General features: G+C 46.6%; 1 protein-coding gene across 2 annotated transcripts; it reads right to left on the bottom strand.

The window, feature by feature from the left end:
• Nucleotides 1-12,526: 12,526 nt before the first annotated feature.
• LOC132996658 (insulin receptor substrate 2-like) lies at nt 12,527-23,253 on the bottom strand. Of its 2 annotated transcripts, none has more exons than XM_061066986.1 (3): nt 20,433-23,253; nt 19,684-20,183; nt 12,527-14,995 (listed from the first exon to the last, which is right to left on the bottom strand). In XM_061066986.1, exons 1-3 carry the CDS (start codon nt 23,084-23,086, stop codon nt 14,991-14,993), a joined length of 3,159 nt encoding a protein of 1,052 aa, XP_060922969.1. In that variant the 5' UTR covers nt 23,087-23,253; the 3' UTR covers nt 12,527-14,990. The 2 variants fall into 2 exon arrangements, with proteins under 2 accessions (XP_060922969.1, XP_060922970.1); XM_061066987.1 differs by having other exon boundaries at nt 19,684-20,180.
• Between the last annotated feature and the right edge of the window lie 1,622 nt (nt 23,254-24,875).

Below are 24,875 nucleotides of genomic sequence, written 5' to 3'. Positions count from 1 at the left end.
GGGTCACATGACAGCCAGGGTTGTTTACCTCTCTGCTGCTGCTGCTGCAGTGGAGGATGCTGGGAGATGTGTGTGGAGGTGGTGATCCCACACTACACACACTGTGAGCCGTGCATAGGAGGGGGGGCTGTGCACTGTGTGTGTCTGTGCGCTGTGTGTGTCTGTGCAGTGTGTGTGTCTGTGCAGTGTGTGTGTCTGTGCAGTGTGTGAGTCTCTGCAATGTGTGTGTGTGCATGCACCTGTCCTGGTGTGTGCGCGTGTAGTGGGTTATGTCGTGCACACACACACACACACACACACACACACACACACACACACGCACTGCAGTAACTGGCCTGTCATGCTGTCATGCAGCAGCACAGGGGAGTTACATAAGCCCCCTGCTGGATGTGCTGCTGCACTGCAACGAGCTGTGACCTACAAGACAGTAAACAACTGACGTCACTGCTTCCGTGGCACGCATCAGCTCCTACCAGCACCGAGAGGGGGTGGGGGGTGGGGGGGGGTTATAGTGTGTTGTTGTAGGACTTAGTGAGAGTTTGCCAGTGAGGCACAGGGGGGGGGGGGCAGAGTAACAGAGCTAAAGTCCCCGTGGACGTGGCCGATGATGAAGGAGAAAATAAACAGTAAAGAACCAAATATCATAGAACAACAAATAAGCTTTGAAACAAGAGACTGAATATGACAGATTTAAAAACTCTGAACAAGAGACAAGTGTGCAAAGCTGCAAAGTTCTAGATTTATAATATATTTATTTATACAGGACATTTCCAAAACAGACATTTCCAAAATCAAAAACAATAATTTATCAGATATAGGATCAAGTGACGACCAATGATAACACTATCAATTAAATCATAACATCTAACAAGTCATTTGGTGAAGGTGTGTTGTGCTGGAAGCCTCCAGGCCCAGAGGCTGAAGCTGCAGCGTGACGTGCACTGTTCTCAGCACAGTGTGTCCCCACATGTGTGATGTGTAGTGTGTGTTATCAACACAATGAAAAAACTGAAAATAACACCACGCTTGCCAGAGAATGGTTTTGATGCTCCGGCGCCTCGAGGCCTGATTGAACTCCTCACTCGTGATCTGACGCGAGCGCCAGGAGAGCCGAGGACACGGAGCTCCTGTTCCCGTGAGACGCCCGACACCAAGCAGTCCGTGTGCCAGGCCGGACCACAGGTCACCTCCCGCTGACCTTGGGCTAAAATTAGAGCAGCTTCACCCATCACCACGTCCCAGACTGTGGTCCATCCTCCCTTTTTTTTAAACTTTTTAATATCTGCCTGTCTCTCCCCCTCTGTGTCATAACCGCTCTCCACATGAATCCCAGATCGAATCCTTGACCGTTCTCCGCTCTGGCGCCGCTACACCGTGTTGAGTGAGAGCGAGCGCCAGGCCGGCCCCTCGCTGACCCCGAGCCCCTGCACCTACAGAGTGGAGCAGATGGTCCCACACAGAAGGTCAAGGGTCAGATTAGGAGACGGTACAGGACCGACTGGGAGGGAAGAGTTCTCCTCATAGGGTTACATCATGTTATTATGAGCTATTTATTCAAAGGGAATAAATCCCAACAGGAACTCATCTTCCTCTGCACACTGTGTGAAGGTCAAAGGTCACTATGGTCTCACAAACACCTGTTGCTGAATGGGTTAATGAAATAGTAATAAGCCTTAGTTATGTTTTCATGATGAAGCTTCATGTCGTTTATCTGAGTGAGTCATCAACCCGACTCCTCCCCCTCCTCACGCTGCTGTTTACCTGGAGCATCTGACATGTGTGCTCTGGGGGTGAAAGAATAATCTGATAACACGTAGCATATTGATGAGACGTTAAGTGATGAAGAGGAGGAGGAGGAGAGAGAAGAAATTACATCACATAGACAGAATACAAAGCGTTGTACAGTTTATAGCCAGGTTATCAGTCACGCTGTGTTGTGAACATTGCTGTTCTCTCATTATCTGGTTTCTCTGAACTCTGATTCCTGCTCCGGTCTCTCAGCCGGGACGACACCTTCACCTTCACCTTCACCTTCACCTTCACCTTCACCTTCACCTTCACCTTCAGCATCAGTAGCAGCCGCCACAGCGAACACAACATCCGCCTCTGATTCATCTGGGGCAACGTGACCTGTCAGATATGAAGCTCTGCTCCAAAACAACTGGTTACACATCAATCTAATTATATTGTTGTCGGGGAGGCTGACACCTTGGATCAGACTTTGATCCAAACCACACAAAGGTGCCAACACGCTGAGCCGGAGCTTTATCTTAAACTCTGTGGAACAGGGCGTGAGCTTTGAACGAGTCCAGCGTCGTTAGAGTTCCTTCATGTTCGTTAATTATTATCAAGGAGGTTGTTTGTTTGTTTGTCAACAGGAGGAAAGAACCAGTGATCATTAATATACATTAATATGTAATGAAATATACTTCTGGGATATACCTAGGGTTGCAAAATTCCGGGAATATTCAAAGTTGGAAACTTTCCATGGGAATTAACGGGAATTAACGGGAATTAACAGGAATTAACGGGAATTAACGGGAATGAACTGGAAATGTTGTGGGTAATTTATACTAACTGTATTTACCTTGTCATATACAGACATAAATATAAACATTTTGTTGTGTCATAGGCTGATTTGAGCCCTGAGGAAACTTTGGGCACTTGACTATATGCTTCTGCATCGTTGTGTCATTCTTAACATAGGTCTTTGCACAGTATTTGCAAATGTACACAGCCTTTCCTTCTACATTGGATGGGGTGAAATGTCTCCACACATGAGATAGTGCACGTGGCATTGTTCTGTAGAATAAGATGAGAAAAAAGTTTGTAAAAAAACATACTTATGCAATGCCAGAGATATAAATAGTTAGCCAAACAATTGGAATCATCTGTAAACATATTTTACAATTGATGGATAAATGAATGGAAATAGGCTAGATGAACAGATGAACAATCCTCAATCAGCATGCTAATATATTTTCCCAGTAATATCATTGAAACTTACCTGACTAGTCCTGCACACTACAGCAGGCCTCAATAGCCCTGCTGTAGAGTGAAGCATGCTGGGAGTTATCTGTGCATGTGATGGAAGAATGCACAGTGGAGGGTTGAAACTCAACGTGCAGTGTGTGCTGTGTTCCATACATCTTCAAAATAGAGTTTTGAATGATGGTTTTATTGCTCAGCGTTTAATTTGCATAGTTTTTTTTTTTTTTAATTCCCCAAATTCCCGAGCTTAATATTCCCATGGAAAGTTTCCGGAAACTTTCCGCCCCTTTGCAACCCTAGAAATACCCAAAATAAATCCAATAAAGTAAAGTACAGATGCAGGAAAAATTGACTTTATTACAACAATAAGGTTATTTGTTTAATAGTTAGAGAGAACACAACAACAATAAGCCGCCTGAGACTCTGCTGACCTCCCGGCTTCAGCTCTCTCCTCAGTGCGGCAAAAAAAGAACGAGAGTGACGTGCACGTTGTGTTGGAAAGAAAAATAGATGTTTCGAAGTTGACTCACAACACACGACTTGTTCAGTTGTGTCATCACGAGGCGTGAAAGCAAAGGTCTCGCTCTGTTTACAGCAAACGTGCCGTTAATACGAGGTGTCTGGATTCTGTTTGGTGAAGCTTGGCGTCACAGGAGTCGTCCCTCGCTTCCATCGAGCTCCCGCTGGTTTTGCACCTGCTGATGATGTCAGAGGCGAGTGAACCCATGCAGGTCTCCTCCCTTGCTCAGGCCCTTTCTCCTGGATTCCACCGAGAGGCTCCTGGCCGCGGCGTCTTTGCGTGCCACCACTCTCCATTAAGCCCCTCCGAATGTGTGTCTCCATACCACTGTGGCCTGCTCGGTAAGCTTTAGCCTCATGGCTGCCGTGTTTGACGGATGATTTACTTGGCTGCCACGCACGCAAACATGCCCCCGCGGTGACCTCAGCTCGGCGGGGGCTGTTGTGCTGCTTACGAAGATTCCTATAGGCACTAACCCACTCCCTCTAATAGGATTGGGCCCAGTTTCAAACTCCTGCAGACAGCTGCTGGTGAAAAGTTCATATGGAGCATATGGGGAGCAGCTGCACTCCTGCTCCCACCTTAGTGCAGGAAATCCATCATACTGGAAGTTGTTGGGAGTATTTCCAGTGAAAGAAATATCAGATGTAGTCACATATAAGTGAATTAAAGCAGCAAAATAAGAGTTTCAGCTCATTATCTCACTCAAACTCAGAGTTCTGTCATTTACGTGCTGAGCTGGAGCCGCACATACCATAAGAGAAAAGGTTGCAACACGTCTGGTGCGGTTCCACACGTGTCCGTCATGTATGCAGACGTCTATTTTTACATGCAACACGCTGACGTGCTAAAGTGGAAACAGCAGGACGAGCCCGTGGAGCCGAGTGGCGTTCACCAGCAGTTTGACCCAGTCGGACGCCGGCGTGAGGACAGAGAGGAGACGGCCTCCATGGGAGAAATCTTTGGAAAGAAATATTGACCGGTGTTTTCCACACACATGGTGGGAAATTTCCATAGATGAGACCGACTGTATGATGGCAACACACTGGTTAACGATGCCTGAGGCGAGCGTGTTTCCACTGTGTGTGTGTGTGTAAGCTGAGTGGGCCTTTATCTTTGTTGCTCGCCCGTAAAAAGCCTGTGATTGGTCATAAAGGGTCAAGGGTCAGGCGTCAGGCCACAGCGAGCTCAACCGAGGTGTCAGAACTCGTGGGCACCGTGCATGTGTGTGTGTTGTAAAGATTAGTGGTGTGTACACAGGGGAATGTACCTGAGTTTGAGTACAGTCGGGATATATGTCAGAGAAAAGGCCATATCGTGGAGCTGTGTGTGAGTCTGTGTGTGAGTCTGTGTGTGTGTGTGTGTGTGTGTGTGTGTGTGTGTGTGTGTGTGTGTGTGTGTGTGTGTGTGTGTGTTGGGCACCAAGTCCTGAGGGGGCACCAAAAAATAGGCAACTGAAAAATCATCACAGTTATAATAATTATGTAGCCGAGCGTTTAGTTGTATCATAACTTCACTCATCACAGAACCCACTTCCTTTAAAACTCCCTTTCAAAATAAGAGTCACTACCAACAACCCGCTTAGAACAGGAAATACAAATCAACCCTCGACAACTAGTCATTAAATAAAATAGCTTACAATTATAATGCCGATATTATTTTAATATAGAAATATCAGGCACCTTTTAGGCATGTATATCACAAAACAGGCAGAACAAGAGATATATTTAATTGCTCAAAAAGTTACGATGGTTCGTTAATGGTTAGCCTATGCAAACACCTCAAACTAGCTGACGTTATTGCTAATGTTAGCACACTCAAATATGTTATAACTTAGGTGCAAGCTATATTGAGATTTTACTGTTAAACATTATGCATTTTACAAGTAGGCCTAACTGACGCCAGCTAGATGTTACTTTACTTTATTTTCTATTATGTTTTTATATTAGATTAGATTTATCAAACAGTTGATAAATAAAGGGGGAGAGCACCCTGGCTGCATGCTTACAGTATTAAATGTTTATTATTTTTCGGGATACGATTCTTTGTTTGAATATTTTGATTTTGGACTTTACTTGAATGTGTGTTTTCGCTGTTCTACATAGTGTGTTAACAAAGTTAAGTAAAATTGTGTGAATTTTCTGCTTCTAAATCTTTTCTTTATTGAAGATTGCTAACTTGTATACTTCTGCTTTTAAGTTTGTATTTATGGATGACTATTTAATTTCTACGGAGATTTTGCTCATCCCAATACTTGTGTGTATGTATGTTTTGGCTGTTCTGTGTACTGTGTTTACAAAGTAGATTTTCCTTTTTCGTTTTAATAAAATGTTAAACTGGCAGAAACAAACGTTGGGGGGGGGGGGGGCATCATAAAGGAGTTATGCTTAGGGCACCAAAATGGCTAGCAGCGGCTCTGTGTGTTGCCCTGTGGCCCAGGTAACAGAGTGACACGTACTTTCTGATAGATTAAGCCTTACATAACTCCACACATTCCACCCAGCAGGTAAACAAGCACCGGGGCTAAGGTCAAAACCAGAGAGGCACCGGCTCCGGGCGCCGATGGATTCAGACGTTCCACATGTGGGAGAGAGAAACCTTCAGGAGCTCATCAAAGATCCTAAAGACATGGAAAGATAGATGATTAATAATTCCTGTCTGCATCTATTCCCACAGACTCAGGCTAATGGAATGATGAACATATTATTATAACACCCTGAGGGGAAGCAGGCTCAAACCAAACCTGAACACACACACACACACACACTCAGACACACACACACACACACACACGTAACATGACATATAAGCTGATTAATACACACAGCAAGTAATGCATTGTAATAATGCAAATGGCATCTAGATGGAGAACAGGTTTTTGCAGGATTGTATGAAATCAATCTAAATGTTGCATGAGGTGAACACTGTGCAGCGTGTAGGTCACCAGCAGCAACATCCTCTCCAATGCACTGAGTCAGATTGGTTGTGTGCTGCCTGTGGGCCACCCTCAATGTTAAACTGCCATGCTCTGCATTATAGGCTTAAGCTAATGCCTCATTAGCATCAATGTCTTCCTGACTCCGCTCTGGAGTAGCCCCCCCCCTCTCCACTCGGACCTGTCAGCATCACTGCCAGCCACGCAGCAGCAGCAGACACCGGAGCGCGTGACGCAGCAGGAGAAGGCGTCACGTCACCGAGCGGTGCACAAACACATCAACACCACAGTTTAAAGTCAGATATGGTACGATTTATTCGGAGTTTTATGACTAAATCGGCGGAAAAACAGGAAATATTTCTTGCAGCCATGAGCCCGGAGAACAAACACCCATCAGGATGGGATTTGAACATCCTGCAGGCGAACGGTTCATGTAAACACTTTGAAATGTGTCATACTTCCAACATTTACACATGCAAAGAGCGGACTGTCGTCAGAGCCGGGATTAGAGCTCAGCAAACATTTGGATGGTGTGCAGCAGCAGTGTGTGTTCACATGTCTCAGCCCCAGGCCGACACTGACGCATGGAGGCCGACATGCTTCAGTCAGACCAGGCCCAGCCTTTTCAAAAAACTGTTTTTCTCCTCATCCCGAAACAATTTCCCAAAAACTGAATATAGATTAAATTCAAGATGAGTTGACACTCGTGAGTGATGTTTCAAACTTGGAAACAAATTGAATATATGAATGTACAGAGGGAAGACAAACAGATGGAGCGGATATGAAGGAAGGGATATTTATTCAGTATTTGGGATGAGTACTTCCATGCGGTATAAAAAAGCATGCACGCTAATGGAAGGATATGATAAGTTGTATTGTCTCCGGAGGGGAACCCAGGCTCAACGTCTCTGCTGCTGCTCCATCAGGAGGAAAACAGACTCTTACACACTCAGAGCACAACAATCTGATTCATGCACTTATCCACTTTGAGCATTGAAACTTTACTCTCACTTTTTCTGAAGATTTCACTCCAGATACATTCATTATGATTCTCACATTCATCTGTGTCTGTGCAGCTCAACAGCTCAGGCTAATACTGTATCTTTCATATATTCTATTTCTATTTTATTGATATCTTTCTTGGGTCCTTGTGTTTCATGTTCACTTCTTATTTCTTTATTGATGTTTATCTCATGTCGTCTTTTCTTATCTTATCTTATATATGTCCTTTCTACCAAATCACATACACATGTATATGTATGGAGCATCAAAGCACTTTGCCTTACTGACGTTCAGTCCGATCTGTGGAGCCGGAGATCAAAGCGGTGGCTGTGACATCACACAGCGAGTAATGCATTGTAATAATGCAAATGGCATCTAGATGGAGAACAGGTTTTTGCAGGATTGTATGAAATCAATCTAAATGTTGCATGAGGTGAACAATGTGCAGCGTGTAGGTCACCAGCAGCAACATCCTCTCCAATGCACTGAGTCAGATTGGTTGTGTGCTGCCTGTGGGCCACCCTCAATGTTAAACTGCCATGCTCTGCATTATAGGCTTAAGCTAATGCCTCATTAGCATCAATGTCTTCCTGACTCCGTTCTGGAATAGCCCCCCCCCCCCCCCCCTCCACTCGGACCTGTCAGCAGCAGACACCGGAGCGTGTGACGCAGCAGGAGAAGGCGTCACGTCACCGAGCGCTGCACAAACACATCAACACCACAGTTTAAAAAAAGATTAATTTAATTCAACAGGCATAACAGCGTAGTATTATGGTTTAAAATGTGAGCGGTGTTTGTTCTTCAGAAACACAGGGACACATATTCTGGATATCTTCAGCCTGAGGGTGTGTTCATATCAAACATGTTTGGTGTGGTCAAATTCCTGAGATGTGTGTGCAGAGGTGGCACCGGGAAACTGTTAGAAAAGCTTTAACAACTCGCTGTGACTTTTATTTATCAGGGATGTCAGAGGAGAGGTTAAATGCTGCATTAACACAAACTGTGCAAACAGTAGTAAATGGTGATTATCTCTTTACAGCTCAGTGTGTCTTGGAACACAGATGGAAACAAGGATAAGCCGACTGGGTTTATATACGTGACTTCCTGTGTGCATGTAAATCACCATAACTCCTAATCTCCGATTGTGTGGTTTGGTTTTTCATTGTGACGGAACATACTTAAAACATGGATGTCCTGTTTACAACGGATTAAGTGTAAAGCCAGAAATCTGTGGAACGTTATTATTCACGCTATAGGGGACATGGCTCTAGCAATGACTTGTATTTAAAGACTTGTTCTGTGGCGTCGCCGCAGTGACCTGGGATGTTGAGGTGACACATCCACATCCTGTTAACAGGTCCCTTAACACTCTCTGATTTCGATTTCACGCCCAGGTCCTCCAGGGGCACACACCTCCCAGTCCGCTGCTGGATTACTCCTCCCAATGAACCAAGCTTCCAGCCTGCAGACTCTTTGGTCATTCCTGCACCACATTGGAAACCAACCCCCCCACGTCTCCACTCCAGCCCCTAAAACCCACCGCCCTCCTGCCTCGGCCCCTAATGGTCGTATAGTCAAATACTTATATTTATACCTCTACTATATATCATATATTATATCATACTCTCTGTATATTCTTTGTATATATAAGTCTATATACACATATTTATACATGTGTACATGTTATAATTATTATTATTATATTATTACTACTATTATTATTATATATACTGTTGCTGCCATTATTACTATATACTGCTATTATATTGGTATAATTACTATCATATATAAATAATATATATTATGTTATATTATATACTATATATACTGAACTATTTTTATATACTGTCTAACAATAACATTACCATCATATCATCAGTACTATTACCATCATCTTGCCACTGCACCTTATCTACCTATTTATCTTGTGTTTCTGTTTTTATTCTTTCTACCTCAATATTTTTTATTTTATTGTATTGTATTGTATTTTATTGTATTCAAATATACCGGCTGCTATGACAACTTAATTTCCCTTCTATCTATCTATCTATCTATCTATCTATCTATCTATCTATCTATCTATCTATCTATCTATCTATCTATCTATCTATCTATCTATCTATCTATCTATCTATCTATCTATCTATCTATCTATCTATCTATCTATCTATCTATCTATCTATCTATCTATCTATCTATCTATCTATCTATCTATCTATCTATCTATCTATCTATCTATCTATCTATCTATCTATCTATCTATCTATCTATCTATCTATCTATCTATCTATCTATCTATCTATCTATCTATCTATCTATCTATCTATCTATCTATCTATCTATCTATCTATCTATCTATCTATCTATCTATCTATCTATCTATCTATCTATCTATCTATCTATCTATCTATCTTTAGATTATTTTGTGTGGCATTTTTAAAATATATGTCAGTATGTTATATTTCCACGTGGGAGGACGAGAGCTGTGTGCTTCTCCTTTTGTACAACCAGCGCCCGGCTACTGTAAGTGGGTCACAGCTCCGCCCTGCTGCTGCTGCGTGGCGGAGTTCAACGAGCCCGACTGAAACCCTCCTTTGACTGATTCAGGGAGAAATAATGGGGCCAGCGACTCCCAATCCCCTCAAGAGCCGCGTGGCAGCACGGCAGCGAGCTGGCAGGGAGGCCCGGCGGAGCACGAGGTGCAGGAGGTCACCAAAGGAGCAGTTATTCGCTCGGTAAGACCCGCTCACATGCTTGTAATCCAGGGTGAATACCACAGAGTCGGATGTGGGAGCATCAAGTCCACGGGATTCCATTTTGAAATATCAGCTGTCACATGCGTGTTGACACAGAGAGCTTGTGGTGTGTTTGTGTGTGTAATCAAATCAACAAAATCCACTTCCTTGACACTGCAGAGTTCGGACAACAAGCCAAACTGTTTCTACACAACAACCCCCCCCCCGGCTCTGGAAAGAGATGCGTGACATTGGACATTTCCTGATCTTCAAAGAAATGTCACGAGTGAAGCAAATCAAGCTCCCGTGACCATGACACAGATTCCACGGCTCCGGCATCGCAGCTGTGATGAATTATTTCTTGTGTGTGCACAACCATGTGATTGTGAATTCTAATTTGGGAATAATTGAGGGCATCCAGGAATAGAGCAGACACACACACTTCAAAGACGCATCCTATAAACTGTATTTTAGGAACCCTTCACTGTTGTCGTACAGTCATTCTCCTCCACGACACACTTTATATAGCGAGCTGTTGTTTTTGTCGAGGAAGACGAGCGGCAACAACAAAAAGCACCGTGCGACAAAGGCTGTACTTTTGACTTGCTTCTCTTGTGGTTTGCTTTCGGAGCAGAAATGTGCAGGTTTCTCTTTTTGGAAACAGGGAGAGAAGGAGTCAGTCGGTGTGGAGAGGGGTGAGGAACATTGTGTCCCTACTGGTGGCTTGCTGGTGGGGGTCTTATGTAACGCTGGGTTCTGCCTGGCAGCAGAGCAAAGCCCCACTGACAGTTTCATACGGCTAATTAATACACACCAGCCAGAGGTGTGCCAGTGTGTGTGTGTGGTTTGTGTATCTACATAGAGAACTGGAAACTTGGTGAAGTGATTCCCAGAAAATGAATGTGTCACAGCTGCATCATAATCACATTGAGTGTCGGATATTTCTCATAATCGCAGGCTTCAGTATTTAAAAGAGACAAATCGATGATATTACTGGGGAAATATATTAGCATGCTGATTGAGGATTGTTCATCTGTTCATCTAGACTATTTCCATACGTTTATCCATCAAATGTAAAATATGTTTACAGACTATTCAATTGTTTGGCTAACTATTTATATCTCTGGCATTGCATTAGTGTGTTTTTACAAACTTTTTTCTCATCTTATTCTACAGAACAATGCCACGTGCACTCTCTCATGTGTGGAGACATTTCACCTCATCCAATGTAGAAGGAAAGGCTGTGTACATTAGCAAATACTGTGCAAAGACCTATGTTAAGAATGACACAACGATGCAGAAGCATATAGTCAAGTGCCCAAAGTTTCCTCAGGACTCAAATCAGCCTATGACAAAACAAAATGTTTATATTTATGTCTGTATATGACAAGGTAAATACAGTTAGTATAAATTACCCACAACATTTCCAGTTTATTCCCGTTAATTTCCGTATATTCCCGCATATTCCTGTTTATTCCCGTTAATTCCCGTATATTCCCGTTAATTCCCATGGAAAGTTTCCAACTTTGAATATTCCCGGAATTTTGCAACCCTAGAGACAATTAGAGTATGTGTTTCTGGTTTGCTCACCTGTGTGTGTTTTTCTGCAGTTGTACGCCTTCGCCAACCAGTTCAGTTTCAGTCTATACACATTATACAGACTCATAATGAGGTCACCTTGAGGAGGGTTTATTTCCTGAAGTGAACGCAGCACACTTCTGTACCTCTGTAATAATAAGTAACCCATGAAAAGAAATGACACTCGCTCATTGGAAAACCTTCCTGTATCTTATAATGAACATGTGTAAAAAGATAAATGTGCAGCAACACATGGTTCCTGTGTGAGCACTCCTGATATCTGCCCATGGGGGGGGGTGGGAGGGACAGATACAGGTGAGACGAGCTGTTGACTTCAGGAGTCGAACCCCCTGACCTCCCGGCAGGCAGTGGTTTCCCGAGACGCGTGGCAGGAAGTCATTGGCTCTGGATGAGCTTCCTGCTTCGGCTGTAAAAACCCCGGGCAGAGAAAGAAAGTGTTGGCTGGAGAGTCCGGATCCGTCTCCACAGGACGGAGGTCGGAAATCCTCCTCTCTGGACAAGGGACGGGAAATGAGTCTGTCCCAAATGCTTTATGATCCACTTGTGAAAGCACAATTCAATTCTCTGGATTTTATTTGAACTGCAACAATAATTAATAAACAATAACAGTTGAAAACATAATCCCTAGGTAGTTAAGCTTTGCTCCATGGAAGTTAATACAGTAACATATTAAAATCGTATATTGAGAAGGAACACGATGTCGATGAGGCTGCAGGACACATGAAGACAGAACTGAAGACCAAGTTGTACCTCTTTAAATAAATTCATTTATTTCTGCAGGTTGCTATCCATAATCAATACAGACAAAAGCAGTACTTTACTACCAGAATTTATAAATCATCTCTTGTGAGCATCACGATAAACAGTATATGGATCTATGTACAATGGAAGACGATGACACATTCAAGCCGAGTCGGTCCGGGCTGCAGAAGAAGAATCTGTCCGCGGACACAGAAACGGGCGAAGCGCTTCGAGACATGTCAAACGTTCCCGGCGATGAAAACACTTGGCAGGAGGAGAAATGTACAACACGAGCGAGAGAATAAAAAGAAAAAACTGTTGATGCAAAGTTACATTTGGTTCCACGGTTGTAAACTAGATTGTATCACTATTGCATATGCCATTAGGTAAAGTGTGTCAACAAGGCAAAGAGATCTCTATAATAAAATAGACAGTTATTTTTCATATAGACTGTGAGGGAGCAAACACTGTACAACCCCAACGCACAAACCCCTTCCCCCCCCTTTTTAAAAATCGGTAGCCAAAGTCTTTACACAGGAATATCAATGCAGCATAGGTAAAATCTAAGTTTCAATATTTCTTTTAGTTAAACTCTGTCTATATACACGATATATACACGTTCAAGACTCTGAGGATAAGTAGCAGCCACGGCTCTGTGGCTCAGCTCCAATAGAACTCGAGTGTTTCCCCCATGTTGTGTTTCTGTGGAGGTTTCCCACCGGCTCAGTGATACATTCAGACGTGGTTCAATGATTTACAATCCAACGTACACTGAAGGGGGCTGGGAGCCAGGCGGAGTCAGCACAGTGTCCAAATAGAAAAGAGGAGTTTTCATAAATACGAATCCTCCGGCATCCATTTTGAAAGCTCTACGGAGGCAGCGGATTTGAACGTTCTCTTGAAATTTGTGTTATCCAACTTTAGATAGTGTTGTGTGAGCTGACATTACAGGATGAGGTTATTCTTGACTTATGCTAGTACTACGCTCGTATTCATCATTATCCTGAAATTGCTACTTGCTGCCACAGGAGGTGCTGTTTCGCTGTAACGCTCATTTCTGCTCAGCGTAGATACGGAAACGGGGCGGAGCCATCTGTCCTGACTCTGTGGTTTTTGTCGTGATATGAGGAAGAATTTTAAACAAATTTTTTAAGGAGAGAGGTCGTGAGTTAACCCACTAACAACACGTCCGTCCTCCACTCTCGCCATATTTGTTATCGTCGTAAAACCTGTGACTATGCACTGCCCTCTAGTGGATGTATAATACTCGGGTAGTGACGGTTACATAGTTTGAAATGGGCGCATCTCTTTTCGTACGTTAATACTAAAATACTTTCTGTTTTACATTTTAGCATTATACTAAAATGTCGTCACATATATTACGTTATATAATTCTCTTTAATCAGCTGTTATATTTTATGTGATCGGCTGCATCTTCCCCACAGCTGATTCTCCATGATGGTGCCAGATGTGGTCGTTGGCCTCTCACCACCCCCCCCAAAACTTGATATTCTCCGCTGGCTCCGCCCCCTCCCTCCACTAGACAGTTGTACCACGGTATGATATCACAGAAGGTTTGAAGGTAGGAGTGTGTGAGGTTTTCATGGAGCTGTGGGGGGTGCAGGGCTTTCAGGGGTCGGGGGTCGTGGGCTCCGAGCCTACTTACAAACACATGCATACCTCTCAGAGACATTTACAAATATATTTCTTTAAGTCCAACGTTTTTGGTTGGACAAAAAAAATAAACTAGGTTAGAATAAATTAGAAATTAAGAAAATACTTTAATATCAATACCATAAATCATCCAGCAGCCCGACTGCACTGTATATATCTGAAATAATATCTTTTAAGGGTAAACTAGTTACTTTCCACTAGAGAATAACAATATAGAGATGTAGATCCAAACAGACGTACCGTAATAGAATATTTATGTCATTCCATAGAAAACGTAAGGACAGTATAGACATTAAGGCATCGGGTAGGTCTTATGAGACATTCATCTTCCAAAAATAAATAAATAATTTTCATCTAAATATAGTTTTATACTCAGTGTACCTTGCTCCATGGTCATTTCTATAGTAGCTGGTCATGATTTGTATCTTGCTCACGTACAGGTCGTCATGGAACCACCCACCAGTGAATAAACAGTGTGAGGATATCATCAGAGTTTCATTATTATCTTACGTGATGGAAATTTGGGTCACAGAAGATATGGCCTCTGAAGGCGCAGGGAACATGAGACTCCCCTCATCCACACACACACACACACACACTCATGACATGCATAGTTGGTGACATGCGTGTATCCTATGTGTGTGTGTGTGTGTGTGTGTGTGTTGCTGAGGGTCCAGAGGGTCCAGAGGGTCTTTGACGGCCCCAGAATCCAATGGAAGGGCCTCGTTGATCCTGTTTCTTTCTTGTTTTGCAGAGCAGCAGTTTGGTGAGGACGTGAAGATGGAGGAGTCGCTCAGTCTGAAACAGAGGACGAGAGAGAAAACAGGAGTGAATGGAAATATCTCAATTAAACCTTGAGTTGTTGTAATACACGACAACAGCAATTCAGTCTAATGCAGATGATCTTTTATTTTTGTAATTGTACTGCAAAAACAATAAAACTGCGGTGACAAGTACATGGACACATATTTTTGAAAAATTATAAATGATATGTTTCTAATTAAAAACCGCGCCGTGTCGGGCTGCGAGTGGAAGCCTGGTCGGCAACGGGCGTAATTACATAATCTCAGATGTGGAGGGATGGGGGTTGGGGGTCTGCGCTGCTGTCGCGTGTTGCTATGGACACACGCTGAGCAGAGGCGGAGCAGTTAGCTGCAGCAGCGGCACATTCGCTGGTATTATACAAACAGAGAGAACCTGCATGTTGTGACAAATATTGTTGGTGTTGTTCCATCATGTGTGTGTGAGTGTGTGTGTGTGTGTGTGTGGAGGAGAAGGAGGAGGGGGGTTGGGATGGTGCAAGCTCTAAGAAAGAGGGATTTACTTGAAGTCAGGATGATGGTCAATGGGTGAAAGGGCCGATGGCTCCAGCAGTGCAGGGCTGGGGAGGAGGGTGGAGGGACGGAGGAGACTAACCCTAGAGACGCTAGGACACTTGCTGCCAGGCGGAAAATGTCCTCACTGCTGTCATGTGTCTTGCAACCACACAATAATGATATGGTCTTTGGGCTCAGACACTTCTGTGACTGTGAGGCGGATGCAACGCTTTAAAAAGCCCTCAAATGTGCGGCTCTGCGGCTGAAAGCAAGTTTCTCAATTCCTGAAAAGCTGCATCGGAAACAGGATTTTTGCGCCAGTTTCCGATTCCATTCCGGTGGGTTTTCGCTTGATTTGTGCACAGTTGTAATCAACAAAACCAACTGGACACGCTGAAGCGGTCGAATGCCGACACTTTGCATGCCATACCCCCCCCAGCTGCTGGCTGTGGGATATCCGCTGGCTCTCGCTGATCTACCCGTGGCCATCTAATCTCGCCTGCAGAGTCCGTAATCTCATCTGGAGCCGTGGCTGGCTAAAAGTGGGGAAAGCTGGCCATGCAGTTATCTAGCAGCTAGCGCTTCTGTCTGGAACATCCCGGCCTACTTTAGCCCCCCCCCCTGCTTGTGCCATGACAGACACGCACGCACACATACACATACACACACACACACACACACACACAGAGCCTGCAAACTGACACAGGAGCCTGCAGTGCTACATGTTTGTTCCCTCTGGTCTATGTGCTGAGGAAAAATAAAATATTTAACAAACGCATCATTTTTAATCTCAATTATTTCCAATACTCGCTTGTTCCTTTTATTTGAGTAATGCACCTTTTTCCCTGCAGCCATATAAACAGCAGGTAAACACGGGTGTTACCAATCAAGTTCACTAAGGCGCAAACTTTAAGAATGTGGGTTTTTATATTGTTTCATGTGAAAATATTGTTTTGCCAATAAAAGGTAAGAAACTTGTCGTACTATGAGAGCATACAAAGCCCACTACAAGAGGAAGATTAGATGGCAACCCCCCCCCCTCCCCTCCTTTTATTTTTTATTTCTTTTAAAATTAGATTTACCTATTTACTGATTTATTCTATTTATTCTATTTATTTTTTTTCTTCTCTTTAATTTAATTTCCCTCTTTCTTTCTTTTATTTTCTTTGTCTTGCAGCAGTGGTGTATGCAATTGTATTGTATTGTATTATAATAATTTAATATGCCTATATACATATATATATATACATTCTATGTACTTCTGCTGCATGGGGTAGACTGGCCGGGGGTGGGGTGGGTAGTATTGTGGGTAGGGGTATATCCATCAGATTTGTGTTTATAATTGTATAATTGTACTGTGTACCCAAAGAAAAGCAATAAAAAATGTTAAACATAAAAGGTGAGAAAAGGGTGTTGTAAATAAAGTGCTTAAATTCAGCAGGTGCCGTAGGAATAATTTCACCGAGCTTCTTGAAGGGTCGCAGCCGATGCAGCAGCCGATCGTTGCCGTCAGATAACGGTGTTAGTCGGTGGAGGCGGTGGAAACAGAGACGGCTGACTCGGCTAATCTGGCTCTGGTACAGAACATCCACCTGGCTGAGCTGCGGCTAGCCAGTGGCACCGGAGGAGGAGGAGCTTGGGTTAGGGCAGAGGTGAACACCAGCGCAGAGTCACATGGGCTGGCCCGCTGACAGAACCACAGGTAAACAAACACCGCCGCCTTCCGCCAGGCGTTAAGACGCCGGAGCTGACTGGAGGCGGAGCAAAGAGAGAAAGGACACGTCCAGCTGTCGGGCGCTTATGGGTTCTGTTGACTGGAAGCAGCGCAACCACGTTCCACGGGTCCGGGGGGGGGCAAAGGCTAAATTCCGTGGATACGTTAGCAGAACTTTGATCCTGACAAACAGACGCCCCCCCCCCCCCCCCAGAGCGATGGCGTCCTTCCAGAAGCTGTTGACCCAAACGGTTTATTTCCTGCCAAACAGAATTTCACTCAGAGGGTAAACTCATCAGCAGCGTCCAGGATTGAAAACCGTTCGACTCCTGGGCCGCTACATCCTGACCAACAACACTATTAAAAGGGGCCGAGGCGCCCAGATCTCCCACAATGCACTTTGACCCCTTTCAACCCGGGGAGGCGTTTCACAGTTGCACTCCCAGAATGCACCTGGGCTGAAGGGCGGCCTCATCGATGAGTTTGTTTGTTGCTTAAAAAGCCCAACAAGCCCCTCCTCTCCTCCTCTCCTCCTCCTGCCGAGCACACAAGGCTGAGCTCCACCCCCCCCCACCCCACGCCCCCCCCCCCACTCTCTGCTTGTCTTACTTCTGCTAAGTGAACAGCCTAATGAGGCAGAAGGGCTGTGCAGTTCACGTGCCGTTCCTCCCCCTACTACGCACGCACTCCGCACTGGAAAACAAAACACTCTCTGCACGTCGCTGGCGAGTGTTCCACGGATGCAAGCTATGCCACTGCTGGGGGGGGGTGGGTGGGGGGTGGGGGGTGCTCTGCTTGTGTACGTGCTAAAGTCCACATGTGTGTGTGTGTGCTCGACTCCTTTCCCTCCATCTTGTTGGTCACACGCAAATCAACAACCACCGGGTATATGTGTGAGCTGAGAACACGTGCAAACTTCAAATATGACAGTAAACAAACAGATGTCGTTGATATTCGATAAATGAATGAATTCGCAAATCAGACATTTGACCTCAATCGTGACTCTTGTGAGTAAACAATAGATTTTAAACACGTAACTCGGAGTCAGTGCCCGTATCCATCCTCTCACAGCGGCCTCGTGGTGTAAAGTAAAAGCCACTTTCTATACAAACGGCCTGGAGCCGCCGACAAAAACAACCCCCCCCCCCACCCCCGCCCCCCCCTGCAGCAACTTCTCAAACGCACTCTGCCAGGAATGTGGACTGTGACGTCCAGTTACCTGACGGCCTCAGAGCTACTCACTCGCTTTGTTGTTTTCCCCTCGCTGCACACACACACACACACACACACACACACACACACACACACACACACACACACACACACACACACACACACACACACACACACACACACACACACACACACACACACACACACACACACACACACACACACACACACACACACACACACAGATATCCACTTGTGCTGGGCCTCACATGTCAAAGAGCCCCCCCCACCCACCCACTCCTGCACATGCTCACAAACACACGTGACTGTGTCCAGTGGACGGCTGTAATGTCAACACCGTTGTTGACGCCGTCCTCCTCTGGATCCTTTGGGGATATTTCCGGGACACGCTTATCGATCGTGGGACGGTGGGATCAAAGGGTCACTAGAGGTCACATTGATGTGCAACACATCCTATCGCCCACCCGGCTGAAAAACAACAGGCGGAAGTGCCTGCAGCTCAGAGTGACATGACATCTCCCAGGCAGCCTCAGCTATCAGCACGGAGGAATCACTGCCAGTAACAAGCTGTGGGAAACCAGTTTTATCACCAACGACCTGTAGCCTGTAATGTCTTATACCAGAACACCGTGTGGAGGACGGTGTTTGGTGGGATGCTGACGTCCACTCGTGTATTTTTGGGATCTGCAGCCCACAGCGTCCTCCTCCTCCGTCACGGTGCTTGTTTACTTCAAAGCTCTCAGCCCGGTCACGTTTCACAGCAGCCTCGTGCTGCGTTCACATGCGGACGGAAATACTGGGAATTGACAAAAACGACTGAGGCAAAAAAAAAAAGAAAATACAGATTGTAACCCTGTGTTTTCCGTTTCGACACTCGCCTGCGTCACAACTCTGCTGTTTTTGTGTTTGTCAGAGTCAGTTTTTTAGCCACGAATCAGCTGGTGGAGTCACAGGATCCCTGAGTGTTGAGAAGCAGGAGCTCAGGAGGAGCACCCGGAGGCAGAGTTAGCACCACCTACTTACATGCTTGGAAATCCACAGAGCCTGTTTGAATTTGAATATAGCAAAAATGCAGGTTGGCCCTTGTCATTGTTTTCTCCTCCTATTTGACTTCTGCACAGGACAGTGAAACCAAAAGGTTTCCGTCGGTTGTTTCAACTCAAAGTGTCTCGAGATTTAAAAATAAATAAAACAACAATGCCTGCAGAACTTGAAGCTGAAACAGTTATTAAGCAATAACACACGACATCAACATCACTCACCTTTGGCAGTGGTTGCAGACTCTTTGAATCCCAAGCAGACATAGGGAGTGCTGTGCAATCCATTGATTCCCCCCTTGCAGCTGCTGGTGGGTTTGAAGCCGACCAGCTCTTCACATTTCTCCACGTCCCTGTTGTCCAGCAGGTTCAAGGCAATGTAATTCAGTCCGCTCGGGTAGCCGGCGGAGCCCTGACGGTTCACCGGGCTGCCGTACTCGTCGTCGGAGCCCTCGCTGCTCCGGGACGAGATGTTCTCCACCGAGCTCGGCCTCCTCACCGCGTCGCCGTGGGCGAACGAGGGGAAGACCGGCGTCACAGTGGCGGTGGAGGAGAAGGTCTCCGAGCTGTGGCGCCGACGTCCCGGCAGGTTGGCCCGGACCACCTTGGCGGAGCAGTCGGGGTCCACTGTGACGGAGGAGGGGGGCCCCAGCAGGAAGACCCCAATGCTCTCTGGGACCCCCTGGTCCTCCAGAGAGAGCCTCCTCTCCCTGCTGCTCTGGCTGCTGGAGAGTCAAGTTCAGAATAATAGATGATTAGTAAACAGCTTTTTATTTAATTTATTTTCACACTGAATTCACAGAAAAACACAAGTCACAGCCATAAAATGTAAGAGCTTGAACGTCCTTGTCTCCTTGTGGCCTCCATCTCTCATCACAACAGCATCTACATTTGTTTGAGTTCATAAAGTTACTTTTCAGACACTTTACACATCCGACCTGCCTGTGCCCCCCCCCCCTCACTGGAACACGTACCTTGCTGAGCTCTGAGGAACGAGCTGTGGGGGCGAGCTGGTCATCCCAAAGGTCATCTCCGTGTAGTCCGTTTTCCCCTCACTGTCCAGGCCCTGAGACCCCTTCTCCCCCCCCAGGTGGAAGACCCCCTCCTCCCCTGAGCGCAGTGCCGACACCGGGAGTGCGTCCGGGTGCTCAGCGGGAGGGTCCGCGTCCCGGCGGGAGCGTGAGCCCAGCTCCAGGTTCATGTAGTCTGTCAGGGACGATCTCCCCAGGCCGCCGCCGCTGGAGCCCAGGGACGACGACTGGCTCTCTGTGGACAGGGTGGAGGGGGGGGAGAACCGGGTGCAGCTGAAGTCTATGTTGATGTATTCCCCGGGACTCCGAGGCTCCCCGGGCAGCGGGTGTTCATTCATGCTGGGAAGGGTCTTCAGGGTGTCGAGGGACAACCTGTTGGGCCGTCCCAGCCGCCCTCGGTACTGGAGGCTCTCCGCCCGGCCGTGTCTCACCGGGGAGAGCACCGAGGGGCTGGCGCTGGCCTGCATCACCGAGTAGTAGTCCGACTCCGCGGCCCGCTGCCTCACACTCTGTGGGCTCATCAACACATACTGGCTGCTGTCCTCCGTCTTCGAGGCCTGGAGTTTAGCCGGCAGCGTGTGGAAGCCGGCCTGGTTGTTTGACCTCACCGACGCGGGTTCACCGGAGAGCAGGCCCAAGTAGTCAGGGGGTGTCTGGAGTGGAGGGGGGTTTCCAGGGGACATGTTCATGTATTCACCGTGCCTGTCTGGGCTCTCCATGGAGGATTTGGAGCTGCACCACATTCTCATGTAGCCGTTGTCCTCCAGAGAGCTGCTGGAGGGAGAGTTGGTTTTGTAGCCACCGCTGGCGGCCGCCTGGGGATGAACCCTGGGGTTCACAATCTGCTTGGGTGCTGAGACACACATGGGGCTCATGGGCACGTAGTTGTCCACCTTTCCAGACGGAGGTGCGACACCTGGCGTCATTGGCATGTAGCCATCCTCGCCAAGGTTACTACTTGAGCTCCTGGACGAACCGATTTGAATGTCGCCATAATCCTCGGGGTAGCACACTTTAGGTGAAGCGGAGTGACAGTTCTGTCCGTGGGCCAACCTCATGAGCGTGTACTCATCCAGGGAAGCCGAGGACAGCGGCGCCACCACCTGCTGTTGTCGTGGCGTGGTGAGGGAGTGCGTCCGCTTCCTGTAAGCCTTGTCGAACGCCTGGGCATCAAGTCCAGCGCCGGGCCGGCTGCCATTCGTGCTCTCCATCATCATGTAGCCACACACGTCACTGATGTCCCGGGAGGGAGGCGTGCTGGAGAGGGAGTCCGGCGTGTCGCTGCGGGTCAGGGGGAGGAACTTGGGGTCACCTGGGCTGGAGCTGTAATCATCACACAGCAGGAAGCCTGTGTCACTGAGGGAGCCGGAGATGGAGGCGCTGCAGCTGAACGGCCGCCTGGCTTTGTCAGGGGTGGAGATGCTCACCCCCCCTCTGGGAGACATGCTGATGGGGCTGGAGGCGGACGGAGGGGAGTTGCACCCTGGCATGGAGCGGCTGTGATGCAGGTTGGAGGCGGACTCCAGCATTTTGCAGTGAGCACTGAGGGTGTGAGACCGGCTGAGGTTTCCAGAGCTCGGACTGGTCGGGCTCCCATTCACAGATATGGACATGGACACAGGCCGGGTCACGCTTCCATCTCCCTCGCTGGCCGTTCTTATCCGACAGGATGTGAACTTTCTCCCTGGGGACGTGGCTGCCATGCTATCAGTCCTGGATCTCCTCACCAGGCCCGTCTGACTCGGGGGGAGGTTGTTGAGGTTGCGTCGGGTGGGCACAGAGATGGGGTTGGTGCTGGCCGACTGGCTTTTGCTGCGTGGCCTGAACTCTGACAGCTCCTTCATGGCCCTCATGGCCTCCAGGATGGTCTCGTGGATGTTCTGCGCCACCACCAAGTCCTCTGCCTGCATCCAGAACTCCCCGGGCCCGGTCACCGCCGACCGGCCCACCTCTATGAAGAAGAAGCTGTCCGAGTGGCCACATCTCCTTATGTTCATGAGCTGTAGACACACCGCAGCGGTTTCAGAGTTCAGTTTCACAAAGCTGATGGTGCGGCTGGACAAACACAGCCTGTACACCCCAGTGAGGTTCTTGGTCTGACCCAAGCCTTTGGATTTCAAGTTGACCTGCCATACCTCCTTGTAGGCAGCTGCTGCAGGAGTGATGAGGCCGTAGCTGGTCTCCTCAAAGCCCACCAAGGAGGAGGTGGACGCTGGGGTGTCATACACTTTCCCTTCGGCTATTAAATCAGTCAGAACCGTGAACCAGCTGTCCTGCTCCTGCTCGTTGTCCGCAGCCACAGAGAAGTACTCGTCCTTGGTGTAGAGGGCGATGAGGTGCTTGTGTTTGGCGTCAGCTCGTTTGTTTACGCACAGACACGAGTCCAGAGTGATCACCCGCTTGGCTGCGGACTTGTTCCTCCATTTCTTCTCGCTCTCATAGTACTCCAGGCGCGCAGGGAAGTGCTCGTCGGCCTCTCGGAGCACGAAGAAGCGCCGGTGCCCGTGTTTCTGCTTCCGCAGGTATCCGCACTTCTTCACGCCGGTCGTCCCATTAGATAACAGGTGTCCTCCCGGCACCGGAGGAGGACTCGCCATGTCTCCTCGTCTCCTCTCAAGTTGCAGCTCTCGGATAAGCAAAAGAAAAAGAAACTTTCTAACGGACCCGGTTTATTCTAATCCATAATAAAAGAGCGTGTGCGCCGCAGTGGAGCCGGAGCGCGCAGGGACTCGATGTGATGTGATCCTGGAGAAAAACAACATGTGACGCTGCTGCTGCTCTAAAATAAGAATAAAACACTGTCATACAGGGGCGGGGCCTGCTGGGGGGGCCGTGCCTGTCCATCATCCCGCTGCGCCGCCGCCCATTGGCTCATTCAAGAATTCACCGCCAGCAGAGCCCGCCCCCTGCTCCTCCAGCAGCCCTGTCATGCAGAACCAGGAAAGATCATTGGACAACACAGAGGCTGTTTATCCTACTGTAGCATGAGAGACGCACACTTCTCTCTGTATATTATACAAACAAGTCCATCTATATGCGTGAAAAAACACTTTTATATCTATAAAAACACTTTAATCTATGTAATAACACTTCTATTTATGAAAATACATGTATATCTATTTCAAAACTCTTCTGTCTATGTAAAAACACTTTTGTTTTTATGTAATACACATCTATCTAAGTAATCACACTTCTATCTATATAAAAATAGATAGATATCGTTATATATATATTTATATCTATGTTAATACACTCCGATGCATGTAAAGACATATCTATGTAACAGGCATCTGTATATATATACATAAATCTATATATTTAAACACACATCCAAATATCCATATCATCTATCTATCTATGCATCCATCTATAATAGTAAAAACCTCATTTTTAAAACAACAGTGTCGTTATTGTACTATATGTATTACAGTGTAGTGCGTGCGTGCGTGTGGGTAATTAATTGTGTTTTGTTGCACCATTCAATAACATTCTTCTTTTTATTATGATGGACAGGCCATTTGGATTAATGGTGATTTGAAATGTCCAACGTGATACTGGACTGTAAACATTAGTCATTTATGAAGCAGAGATACTTTAAACAACCCGGACACAGGATTCCACCAGTTATATAAGGAGTGTTTATAAACCTGGAGGTATTCCTCTCCAGCTGGAGCCTCGTATCTCCTCCCCCTGCACCCCCTCTCTTAAAAACATAACAACATGTTGGTCATAATCATATTTAGGATCTTTTAGCTGTTTCTGTGAAAAGGTAAAAAAGCAAGGATTTGTTTTGAGAGGCGACTTTGATTTGTTTGTGATTTTATATTCTCGTGCTGCATATTTCTAGAACGTTGCTGCTGAATGGAAAACACTCATCTCACAGAGGGGGACTGACTAGAGCAAATGCGTCAGAGGCCTGAGAGAGAGAACAAGCTGCAGGAATGCTGCCATCCTCTGGCTGCACGGCTGCACACGCAACATCCCCCACATTTCATTTAGATACAGAAAAACAACCTTTCCTCAGTGTCGCTCACACAGAAGACAGTGGTGAAGAGAAGCAGTCAGAGGCGTGGGGCAGCGAAGGGCCTGTCAGAAGACAAGAGGAAGCTCGCAGACATCTGTCCATCAGATCATCTCGCTAATTATGGTGGTTAATTCTCCCTGTGATCTTCAGGATCGTTACTCATGTCCGTGTGAGGGCAGATCAGCCAGCGAACCCACGTTCACACCCGCTCCCACACAAACTTGGATTGGTTTTTATAATCTCCCAACAAGCAGATTACACCTCTCGCCTCTTGCATTGGGTGTGAATAGATGACAGGAGGGCGATCTGCTTGATAATGAGCATATCTGACCCTTTAAACAAACAGAGATGCTGCAGATTAA

The sequence above is a fragment of the Limanda limanda genome, chromosome 23 (assembly GCF_963576545.1).
Source record: "Limanda limanda chromosome 23, fLimLim1.1, whole genome shotgun sequence".
In the NCBI taxonomy this organism is placed as follows: Eukaryota; Metazoa; Chordata; class Actinopteri; order Pleuronectiformes; family Pleuronectidae; genus Limanda; species Limanda limanda.
The sequence above is the reverse complement of the archived record's forward strand: the minus strand, read 5'-3'. Positions and strand labels throughout refer to the sequence as shown.

Excerpts from the sequence above, each read along its gene's own strand:
- LOC132996658 (XM_061066986.1), bottom strand. The coding sequence starts at position 23,086 with ATGGCGAGTCCTCCTCCGGTGCCGGGAGGACACCTGTTATCTAATGGG. Across the intron at positions 20,184-20,432 it reads GTTCCTCAGAGCTCAGCAAG|CAGCCAGAGCAGCAGGGAGA; the intron begins GTACGTGTTCCA and ends TTGACTCTCCAG.